Source organism: Manis javanica, chromosome 13 (assembly GCF_040802235.1).
Source record: "Manis javanica isolate MJ-LG chromosome 13, MJ_LKY, whole genome shotgun sequence".
Lineage (NCBI taxonomy): Eukaryota > Metazoa > Chordata > Mammalia > Pholidota > Manidae > Manis > Manis javanica.
The window spans coordinates 56,851,481-56,864,357 of NC_133168.1; the positions used below are offsets into that span (position 1 = coordinate 56,851,481).

Sequence of the window (12,877 nt, forward strand, 5' to 3'; positions counted from 1 at the left end):
CCCCCACTTGCATAGCTTCTTCCCCCATTATCAACACGACTCCCTAGAATATAGCATTGTTTTCACCAAAGATAAGCCTTTATTATAATCACACATCATAGTCACCTGAAGTCCGTAGTTTACCTTAGGGTACACTTGGCATTACTCTTTAATGTCAGACCACCCTTAAGGTGTTATTCACTCTGGAGGCTCCATTTTAAGCAAAAGAGCATCTGTGAAACCATATGTCAGGAACATTGGAAGATGCCTGAGGTTTAATATGGAGAAGGAGAGACTTTAGTGGACTTCATGCTAACTTTAGATATTTAAAAGCTTAATCTATGTGGCTCCAGGAAAATAGAAGTCATAGGCAGGTAGGTTTTGGTATAATCTGAGGAAGAATATTATGAGAAATAAGAGTGGTCCTAAAGAAAAGGGCTCTCCTGTGAGGTGTAATGACTCCTAAGGGAACTCATGACTGTGAATGTCCTCATTTAGGTTTTTGTGGGATTCATTTTCTGATGAAAATACATTAAGATTTGTGGGTTCTGGGGATTAACTGAAATGCCAGTTCACATTAGGAAATAAAGTGGTAAATATCTGCAAGAAGATCTTGTTTACAAGACACTCCTTCCCTGTGACCAAGCTGCATTCAGAAAGGCTATGTGTGAGTGTGACTGTTGTGAGGCGTACATTCATCCTCTGTCCTCACCAACCCCATAGCCTATATGGCCACCATGTTAGAATTTTGCTTGATAAAAGTGAGAAGGAATTATCTAATAGCAGGAAAATGTCTTCCCTGAAAACCATTTACCAAAGGTTTGATGCATTTCCCTTTTTAATGGCACATAGGAGTCCTTTCCTAATGGCCTTCGGCTACATTCCTCCTGAGAAAGAAAAATCATCGTCAATGCCTACAAGATACAACAGAGTAAGGCAGCAGGGGAAAGCCTGTCTGTGATCATTGCCTTGTGCCTCTTTACAGAAGCTTCTGTCAGAAGAGAGGTTTGTATCCATGGAAACAGACTCTGATGAGAAGCAGCTGCTCAATCAGATCCTGAATGCTGTGAAAGTGACTCCTTCCCTCAATGAAGACCTGCAGGTGGAAGTGATGAAGGTTGGTTTGACGTGGCTACCAGTTTGTGTCATTGGGGCACTAGCGAACTCTGACCCCCCACCCCCAGCCCTCTTTGTCACCTTGAAAATACATACCTCTGCATTGTGGCCATGCTAACTCACCCTTCGTTTGGGATGTGTGGTTATTATCCTTGCCCATGGTCTCCCAGAATCACCTTGACTGTTGAACAGAAATGACAAGTAAGTAAAAAGGCACCATTTCAAAACATCTGTAAGATTGTTGGCCTGACCCTGAATATTAAATGTAGTTCAGAAATGTACAGAAAGTTTTCTCTTTTGAGAGAATGCATTTGAGTAGTTTCAGCTCACAGTAGGTCTGATCATTCAGTGTATTCTGCGTTCCTGTATATAGTAGAACAAAGCAAAGAGCAAATGATGTTTTGACATGTACTAAGGCTTTAGAAGAGTCAGTTCAGAGGAAGGAAGACGACTATCCTTGGGAGCCAAATAATAGTCACATATTTCTTTCCATCCTCAAATTACGTGAACCTTATCTCCCACATTCCAATGACCATCCCTTTTTGGGGATGGCATCTCCCTCTCCCCTTTCCTCTTTTCCTCCCTTGAGAATCACCATGATTAGGATCCCTATGTTGACCCTGGAGTGTGCTATGTCCTGTGAATGAACAGTGAGTTGAACAGAGAAGGTTGGAAGCCTCTGCCCCAGAACAGCACCTTGGTCAGAGTAATGTAACCCAGCTGGAACCAGTGAGCTGGCTTTTCATAGTGCCATCTGTCCATTTCCTTCCTAGAGGAATGTGCAGAGAAAAATAGTTAAGAGTAGTTAGGGTCGTATAAGGGGTGGTTTCTTCCTGGAATACACTGAAGGATTTTTGTCTTGGATAAGAGACTTCACTCTTCTGGGTTTCATTTTCTTCAATCGGAAAAGAAAGGATTGACTTCAGTCATGACATTTTCTTAACACCCTGGGGTTCACCCCAGCCCTGTGTTTGGTAATTTAGTGCAGGGATTGAGAGCTCAGATTCTGAGGCCAGACTCTCTGGGTTTGAATACTTATTCATTTCTTCATTGGTTGTCTTCAGACAGATCCTTTAACCATTCTGTGCTTTGGCCTCCTCATTTGTAAAATGGGGAAATAGTAGCACCTACCCAGTAAGATTGCGGTGAAGATTGAATAAGGTAGTACTTGTAAAGAAGTTAGAGTATCTGGCACAAAGCAAGTGCTTTAGGAGTGCTATATGCTATTACTAGTCCTATTCTTACCTACTGCTGCTGAGTCATAATCTCAGTGGGTGGGTCTAGGAATATTCTTAAACACAGCAAACATTGAGAATCCCTCAGCTAGCTGATCTTTAATATCTCAATTGTCTTTAACTCTCTGTGAAAATGTACAGCTCTGCCTTATCCTTTGACGTATGTTTGGCAGCTGTGCATTCATAGGAACTGAAGGGTAACCACCTCTGGACTTGGTTTATTTCCCTACTATCTCTGTGTCACCAAAGAGAGAGGCAAGGCCAGCTGCCATGTTAATTGCTTTAGTGACTTTCAAGTTTAGTCTGTTGACTTCTACTGTTAAGTCTACAAATACTGGAGGGTGAGCTTTGACGTCATACATTCAGAGACACACTGCACAGACACACCACCCAGACTTTATGTTATTTTGGAAATACTCTCAGGAGTACAGCTTTCTGTAGAATGCAGGAATTGGTATTACAAATTTAAATGAGAAAATACCTATTCTCCTAGGAACTGTGGTGAAGCAGGATGTTTAATGGCTATGTCAATAGTAACACCTGTTTTGAAAACGTATCCTTCCTAATTCCAGCCCAGCAGTACCTCCTGGTAGCCTTGCTGAGGACGAGAGTTGACACATGTTAACTCTACTGGAAATCCTGGGAGGCTTATCTTAATGGACTTCCTAATGACACCACAATAAACCTTGGTACTTATAGTTAATGTGTGGGAAGAAATCAGCATTGTCAGAAAAAATAATCTGAGCTGCCGTTCTTTACAATTAGATTTTCAAAGTGCTTAAACAGTCAAGGGCCTTTGTCACATACTATATTTTTAACTATTTAAACATTGGAATTGGAAAAAAATTTTCAATTCACAACAAACCTAGCCTTAAGCAATTTTTTTTGTAATAAATGTTATTTCAGACATTTTTAGCCAAGCATTTAGAAAATTAACAATAAGGTAACTATACTTTAGAGCAATATTATTAGCACTAAATGAAACTTTGGAGATGGTGGTCTGACTATGATAGCCCACACGTGAGGGCTTCATGATCAGTTCTTATTACTGAGATTTAGGTTGCTTTTATGGATATAAAGATATATCCAAATTATAGCATTTATGGCTTAGAAATAATACATTTAACACCATTTTTCTATGCATGAGGAATTTCAGTTCTAACTTCAATCAACTTTAGATTATTTTATAATTTTATAATTCTGTAATACTTATAATGACCCAAGTAAAAACTCTAAAATAAGCCCTTCTTTTGCTAATACCATTACCACATTAAAATGCTTTTACCACTTGTTCTCCCAAAAATTGTATTAAAAAATATGCCGGCAGCATCAACTGGGCCTCTCAGTCAGTGATGATGGGGCCAACCCTGCCCAGCAGTGCACCTGCAGTAGTTGCAGTCAGGTATTGCAACCAGATGGGTCAGTGTCCAGCCTTGCCCAGCAGCAGTCACAATCCAGTGACAACAGGAGGGTGTATACAGCCCACACAGAGGGCACCCCTGGAGCACCTGGTTCTGGTGACCAAGGATTGCACTTCTGGGTCCTAAAGAATGCCTTCTATATATGACAGCTACTTTTAAGACCCTGAGACACAGAAGACATATCTAATACATAGAAACAAACATGGAATCAGACAAAATGAGGAGACAGAGTAATATGTTTTAAACTAAAGAACAAGATAAAACCTCAGAAAAAGAACTAAATGAAATGGAGATATAAATCTACCTGATAAAAAGTTCATGGTAATCATCATAAAGATACTCACCAAACTTGAGACAAAGGATGGATGAACTCAACTTCAAAAAACAGAACGAAAATATAAAAAGAATCAATCAGAGCTGAAGAATACAATAACTGAAATGAAAAGTATGCTAGAGGCAATCAACAGCAGATTAGAGGATTCAAAAGAATAGATCAGTGATCGGGAAGACAGGGTAGTAAAAATCATCCAAGCTGAACAGCAAAAAGAAAAGGAATTTTTAGAAAATGAGGATAGGTTAAGATATCTGGTGCAGCATCAAGTTTACATTATAGGTGTCCCAGAAGAAGAGAGAGAAAAAGGGCAGAAAACATATTTGAAGAAATAATAGCTGAAAACTTCTCCGACTTGGGGAAAGAAGCACATCTAGGTCTAGGAAGCATAGAGGGTCCCAGCTAAGATGTACCCAAAGAGGTCTACACCAAGACACATAATTAAAATGTCAAAAACTAATGACAGAGAATCTTAAAAGCAGCAAGGGAAAAGCAAATAGTTACATACAAGGGAACTTCCATAGGCTACCAGCTGACTTTTCAGTAGAAACTTTGCAGGCCAGAAGGCAGTGACATGATACATTCAAAGTGCCAAAAGGAAGAAAACTTACAAGCAAGACACTCTACCAAGCAAGGATATCATTCAGAATTGAAGGATAGATGAAGAGGTTTCCAGATAAACAGAAGTTAAAGGGATGTATAATTACCAAACTGGCCATACAATAAATGTTAAAGGGACTTCTTTAAGTGGAAAAGAAAAAGCCAAACTAAAAGTAAGGAAATTATGACAAAAATGTCACTGGTAAGAGCAAACATAACAGTAAAGGCAGTAACTCAATCACATATAAAGCTAGTTTAAAGGTTAAAAGGCAAAAATCGACAATACAATACTTACTGTAAAAAAAATACAATAATTATTTAAGGGATGCACAAAATAAGATGTAAACAATGATATCAAATATATAAACATCAGGGAGTAAGTGTGTAGTGCTTTTAGAATCCATTTGAACATAAGTGACCTTCAAGTTAAAATAGACTGTTTTATACATAGGATGTTATATATGAACAGAATTGTAACTACAAACCAAAAATTTATATAATCAAAACACAAAAAATGAAGGAATCTAAGCATAACACTGAAGAAAGTCATCAAATCAAAGGAAGAAAGCAAAAATAAATAATAGAAAAACAAAGAATTACAAAGACAACCAGAAAATAATTTTTAAAATAATAAGTGCACACTTACTATTTTAGGCCAGAAATAAACCCTCACTTTCATGGTCAAATTACAACAAAGGAGGGAAGAATATACAATGGGGAAAAGACTCTTCAATCCGTGGTATTAAGAAAATCAGAGAGCTATGTGCAAATGAATGAAACTGACCACTTTCTTATACCATATACAAAAGTAAACTCAAAGTAGATTAAAGACCTAAATGTAAGATCTGAAGATATAAAACCCCTGAAAGAATACATAGACAGTAAACTCTTGAACATTGGTCTTAGTGAAATATTTATTTTTTAATCTGTCTCCTCAGGCAAGGGCAACAGTGAAAGAAACCATCAACAAAACAAAAAGGAAGCCTATCTAATGGGGGAATATATATGCAAATGGCATATCTGATAAGGGGTTAATATCCAAAATATATAAAAAGCTCATATAAGTCAACACCAAGAAAACAATCCAAGTAAAAAAATGGGCAGCAGACCTAAATAGATGTTTTTTTCCAAAGAAGACATACAGATAGCCAACAGACATACATAAAGATGTTCACTATCACTAATCATCAGCGAAATGCAAATCAAAACCACAATAAGGTATCTCCTCATACCAGTGAGAATGGCTAGTATCAACAAGACAAGAAATAACAAGTGTTGGCAACAATGTGGAGAAAAGGGAAGCCTTTTGCACTGTTAGTGGGAACGTAAATTGCTGCAGCCACTATGGAAAACTGTTATGGAGGGTCCTTAACGAAATTAAAAATAGATACCATGCTATCCAACAATTCCACTTCTGGGTATTTATCTAAAAAATGAAAACAGTAATTTGAAAAGATACATACACCCCTATGCTCATTGCAGCATTGTCTACATCCATGATATGGAAGCAACTTAAGTGTCCATCTGTAAAGAAGATGTGGTATGTAGCTGCAATGGGATATTACTCAGCCTTAGAATGAAATTTTGCCATTTGTGACAACATGGATGAACCTAGAGGACATTATGCTGAGTGAAAAAAGTCAGAAGAGGACAAATATTATGTGATTTCACTGAAATGTAGAATCTAAAAAACAAAACAAAACATTCCAAGCAAAATTGAAGCATACTCATAAACACAGAGAACAAATTTGTGGTTGCCAGAGGGGAGGTGGGGAGGAGAATGGGTGAAATAGGTGAAGGGGATAAAGTGGTACAAGCTTCCGTTACAAAGTAGGTAAGGTCACAGTATGTAAAGTACAGAATAGAAAATATAGTCAGTAAAGTGGTAATAACTTTTTTATGGTGACAGATGATAATTACATTTACATATTTATGGTGAGAATTTCTTTGTTTGTAAATGTCCAATACTGTGTTGTACACCTGAAACTAATATAATGTTTTATATCAACTATTCTTCAATTTGAAAAAAAAAATTGAGAGATAGAGAATTAGGTGAGTCCTCAGAGGGAGGACTGGACCTCATTACATATGAAGGGTATGTTATTCTTAGGTTTTCTACATAACGTTCTTATGATAAATTATCTAAACTAGATATTTCCTGTAAGAGTCTTCCAGTCACTTTTTTTTAATTAAGGTATCATTGATATACATTCTTATGAAGGTTTTACAGGAAAAACAATGTGATTACTACATTCACCCTTATTATCAAGTCTCCCCCATACCACATTGCAGTCACTGTCCATCAGTGTAGTAAGATGCCACAGGGTCCCTACTTGTCTTCTCTGTGCTACACTGTCTTCCCCATGACCTCACACACACCATGTGCACTAATCATAATACCCCACAATCCCCTTCTCCCTCCCACACCCCTCCCCTTTGGTAACTGCTAGTCAGTCCCTTCTTGTAGTCTGTGAATCTGCTACTATTTTGTTCCTTCAGTTTTGCTTCATTGTTATACTCCACAAATGAGGAAAATCATTTGGTATTTGTCTTCCTCCACCTGTCCAGTCATTTTTTTATTAATATTTTGTAGGTAGAGAAAATCTTTTAAAATGAGATATGCTAGACATTTTGGTCTGAGAATGCTATTCAAGAGAGACAAAGCTGCAGCGCGCAGTTTTTATTTATGTCTGTCCAAACCCAGCAGAGTACATTTTTATAACAAATCGCAGATGTTATTTTTAAAAAAGCTGTATCATGCATTTTACTCACACATTGCTCTCTGCTAGTGTTTGTAAACATGAGAAATTGAACCATGTCATGCTCTTAAGTGTGGCTATTGTATTGAATTCCTGAAGAGAAAATCATATGGTTTCCACTTTTAGAGACTTTGCAAAGATTAAACAGAAACTTATAATGAAACCCAAGATTTCAACGGTAGTGTTCTTGTTTAATAAGAAGGCCCTAAACTTTTAATTGGAGGGTTAAAAAAAAAACAATGATGCTTATGATTAGCACACATAATATAACGGAGTAGTGACTCTATAGCATCTTACTATGCTGATGGACAATGACTGTAATGGGGTGTGTGGTGGGGACTAGATAATAGGGGGAATGTAGTAACCACAATGTTGCTCATGTGAAACCTGAGCATGAGATTGTATATCAATAATACCTTAATAAAAAAAAAAGTAAAAACAAAACAATGATGCTTGCTTCTGGCAAATTAAGTAGGAATGAGGTTAGATTATTCAGTCTAGGAACTATTCTACATTGTTTTACTATCTAACAGGAGGGGGAGAAACTTTGATCTACTGAAATAGCCATGAATCCAAATAAAGGTTTTATAGCTTTGAGCAAATAAAGTGTCAGAACTGTAGAGAATCAGAAAGAGGGTTTCTCTGGAGATAGATTACCTTTGAAATAGATTAGTAGACAGCAGGGGGCTACTTAGTATTTAGGTTCAATACTTGCTGGCTTTGGTAACATTTTCCCATGGTGTGTGCCATTTCCATAAATGCCACGCTGACCTCATAGGAGGCAGGTACTAATGACCTCTCTGACTAGAGCAATTAGGACTTCTTTCCCTTCTCTCTGAGAGAGAACCTTTAGTGAGGTTATTAACTGATACAGCTGGCTGAGTCTTCAAGGACTGAAGGGAATTATGGCTGGTCATCTGCCTCTGTAAGTGTGTCAGAGATGAGAGCTCTCTGGCTGCCCTGGGGAGGACAGGCGGCTTTGTCGATAAGAAACCATATGATACTAGATCCTGAGAAAGCATTTGATGAATGTTCTGTTATGGGATGTCTTGTTTTATGTGTATCTTTAGGTAATAGAAATGAATATTGGTGCAGTGCTTTATAATTTTCAGAGGAGAATGACAGGGGCTGATTATGTAACTTTTATTATGCATCAGACATTCTGGTAAGTACTTTATATTCATACTCAGCTCACCCACCTAGTGAAATGGTGGGGCCAGCATTTGAGCTGTAATTCAGCCTGGGCCCAAACCTGTGCTCTTAAGTGGCGGCTCACTTTTCTTGCCTTCTCAGTCTATCTTGGAGGAGGCATAGGTGGCATTCATTATTACTCCCATTTTAAAGGTGATTGAACAGAAAAGTTAAGTCATGGGCTAGTAAAGGGCAAAGCTAGGGGTGGCTCAAAGTCCTGTGTATTTTCTTTGTTGTCCCATGACAGTGTATTCCCACACTAGTTCCATGAGCTATTCAAATATAAAGAAAGAGTTCAAAGTCTCTTACCCACCAAATTATCTAATGGCTCTGGTGTGTGTGTGTGTATGTGTGTGTGAGATACAATTAGAGGAAGGGAAAGAGAATATCACTTACTATTGAAGTATTTTCATATTTTATAATGAAAGCCAATTATAATGGTGAGTGACTCATGGAAAAAGAACTTACTATCTGGAGCCAGTAGCCCTGAGCTGTGAATTGTTCATTTAGATCTCTGGTCTCTCAGTTGGTAGAAGACAGTGCTTTGAATATGTGCCAGCACTTCAGTGAGTGCCTTGCTCTGCCAGATGGAAGGACCACCTCTAATCTGTTTTAATGGCAGCCTCATATTTGGGCCATCTATCCAATTGGTTAGTCCTGATGCCCCTAACCGGGCATTTGGTTTTCTAGAGTGCCTTATGGAAGGAATGATTGTTAGTGAAGTCCGAGGGCAAAATGGCTAAATTGTCTTGCTTTCTCATTACAAGGAGAAATCCCTTCTTACTCTAAAGATGCTGAGACATTTTAGAAGATTTGCAGCAATCTCTAGTATTACAGAAAAATCCAGTGTTTGATGAAAAAGGTTAATTTCAAAAGTATGATTGTTGGAGGTTGATCTGAGGTATTTACAATGTATTATTTCTGTAGTTAATGCAGGGAAACCTCGAAATTATGTGGTTCTGCTGATTAAATGGTTCTCAAACAGCCCTTCCTATTCCTTCTGCTAAGATTGAATGACAACAGACGTTTTCTAATTTGTACACACATTGATAAAATTCTTACTAAGTTTTTCTCCCATGCTTCTTTACCCTTTGGCATAATTGCATTAGATGATAAAAAATATGTGAAAAAGTAAAGGGCAAATACTGAAAACTTAGAAATGTGATTTTCCTTTAATTTGTTAATGCATTGTTTCATGTTAAAATGTGAACTGTGTGTAAACGTTGTTTTCTGTAAATGTAATTATATCAGTCTCCCTGCATGCAACTTGGTGGAAATATCTACAAATATGATATACACATGTTATTTGTACCGCAGAACAAAATCAATTCAGGGAACATATATTCTTAGCTTCAGGATTAACTCCAGTTCTCTTTAGGCCATTGCAGTAATTTTTTAAATTCCATTATTTTCTAAGATGTACATTCACATTATCTATTAATTATTTTTAGCACTATAATTTCCAAGTGCCATCCCATTTGAATACATTTGAGAACAACTCTGCTACGTGTTTTAAAACTTCTCCCCGTAATTTTTTTTTTAAGCAAGTACAAATGAAGAGGCCCTCAGCACTTACTGTGGATGTTCTAGAGTTCCTAGTAGAGTGGGGAGATCCTCCAATTTTTTCAGTCATTTATTCTGCAAATATTTGATTGCTTCCTGTGTGCCAGGAACTGTGCTGGAAGATCCCATGGTGAAGAAAATGAAACCAAAACCAAAGAAAAACAGAATCATTGTCTCTTTGGAGGCTAATGATGGGGCTAGAAGTCAATGAAATACATAAATACATATAAACTGTGATAAATACAATGAAAGAAAAATCTCAGGAGCTCAAAGTGTATTTATCACAGGGCGTGATGGAGGACAGATGAAGAAGAGGACAGCGACAGCTCTTCTTAAGAGGTGTCTTTTAAAGCAAATAAGATCTAAGGCATGAGTAAGAATCAGGCCAAAAGGATAGGGCTGCACAAGGTAGGATCCATTGCAGCTGAAACAGAGCAGAGGCTTATTTCTCTTTTACATAAACTTAGGTCAGACCACATTATCAGAGACACTCGTTTCTTGGATTTGTTTCTCCACTTTGTGGTCCATGATGGCAACCAAGCCCCAGCCAACATATCCACGTTCCAGCCAACTGGCAGGAGGAAGGTAAAGGAAGAAGCTTTCACGTACATCCCATTGGCCAGAACTCAGGCCTGTGGCAACACTCAGTTGTAAGGGAGGTTGGAAAGATATCGTCTTTATTTTGGAAAGCCATGTGCCCAGAGTTCTATTCTTAAAAAAGAAGGGGAGAGTGTTGAGAGATAACTGGCAGTCTGCCACAATCATTTATCCCATGAGAATCATAGTCTGGCTTATTTCCCCACCTCAGGAAGCAGCTGGCGCATCATCCCCTCTGCCACCCTCTGCTCTTCCCTCAGAGGGAAGGGATGACTGTGCATACAGAGTAGTAAGATGTTACCTAAGGCCCAGTGGGCTGACTACCTGCCTATGTGGGGAGCTGCACATTGTAATCTCTCTAAGTACTTAGCCCTAAACTCTTGATTCAGGTATGACTAGAAAAGTTCACTAGTTAATGAATGAAACTAATTATATATTGTTAGTATTATGTTTTATCCCTTTGGTGCCTAGCACAGCATCATCACAGCATCTGGCACATGGCTTACTAATTGCTTGGTAATTTAATTATTGATTAATGGAGAGGAGAAAGAAACACATATGGTAGTTTTCAGTGGCCCACCAGGATAAACAACAGTGGAAACTAAAGTGATTTTAAATAATAATCTGTGTGAGTTCGATAGTGAGAAAATTTGATACAGATTTTGCACTTAAGAATTGAAATAACCTCACATCATCAGACCCTCCTTTTTGAGTGAACTAAAGTTGGAGTGGTTCAGTTACTTGGCAGTGTTTACACAGACGTTGGCAGCCGAATTGCTTTTTCAACCATTTATATTTTTCTGGAAAGGCTTTGTAGCAAGGCCAGGAGCTGATATGGTGTTTCGCTGTGTGGTTTTGGATAGGAGAAGAAGAAACCTTTCCAAACTTGTATTTGAGTTAATTGCAAGTTTAATGTAAGTAATACAGCTTCTGAAAAATGATGAAACATAAAGAGGGAATAGAAATCTCTTACAGTAGATAGGAGCTTATTGAGGTACCTTTAAGTGACCATATGTCTTCAAGAATAGGAGAATGGCATGGTGTGACTGCTGTGAAACAATCACTGGACTCAGCTCATGTCAAACTTCTTGTTTCTGTTTCTTCTTTTCAGCATATCTGGTAGCAGAGTGGTAAGGGCACAGCTTCTGGAGCTAGAATGCCTAGTGGCCTTGGGAAAGTGACTTAATTTATCTGTGCCTTTATTTTCTAAGCTATAAAATGTGAATAATAATGATGCATACCCTAGAGATATAGTTTGTCAAATGAATTAATATAAAAGAAGTGCTTACAGCTGTGGGTGGCATGGTTCAGGCTGCTTTTAGCTTTCATTTTGGTGACAGTTATTAGAAAAGAATATGGTAGCATAATAATAAAATGGATACATCTGAATTCATTGAAATTATCAACCAGAATGTTAGAAATACCATTTGTACTGCTTTAGGAGTTTCTTCTGATCTTGTTCCTTCCTCAGTAGCCCCCCTCTATACAGCCTAATTACAGGTGATTTTCTTCCACAGTAATGGAAAAGAAAAGTGTATGTTTGCCTTATGTATTTCTGGTTCCCAAAAACGGATCTCAGCATATTTACTACCACTGAACTGTACCTTAAAAGAATTTGGTAAATTATTATATATCAGTTATCCATCTAAATATAATTAGGGTCCTAACCATTAGCTGTGATTCCACTGTCTACTGAAAAGTTCCCACTGTATTTGTGCCAATTAGTTTCTCTTCCATCCTACTAGGCAGATTTCATATGATTTGGACATTCTAGAAGAACATTATAATTATTAATTGTTTAATATACAGAAAATCAAATTGGCCTTAGCCCTTTAAAAACTCTATCTTGAAGGGCTTGATTGGGCATGTCTATAAGCACCAATCATAAAATTATGAAGAGCCTCCTATCTATATGAGCAGAGACTATCTGAGGCACCCATTCTAGGGAGCATAAAAGAAGGAGTATAGGTGTTATCTGAGACATACTGGTGAAATTTACTTCTTAAATTTCAGCTGTGAGATTAGGTCAAAATAAATTAAACTGGAGAAGATAATTCATTGAACTTTAAAATTTGGTTTCTTTTG

The 12,877-nt window shown here is 37.7% G+C and overlaps 1 protein-coding gene across 3 annotated transcripts in view; it reads left to right on the forward strand.

Annotated features, from left to right (window-relative positions):
- ARFGEF3 (ARFGEF family member 3) overlaps positions 1-12,877 on the forward strand; it is a 155,228-nt gene that overhangs the window by 38,488 nt on the left and 103,863 nt on the right. For all 3 annotated transcript variants that reach the window (XM_036994810.2, XM_017665088.3, XM_036994813.2), the window contains exon 4: positions 965-1,096. In XM_036994810.2, coding sequence (XP_036850705.2) covers positions 965-1,096 — 132 coding nt within the window. The remainder of the gene's footprint in view (positions 1-964; positions 1,097-12,877) is intronic.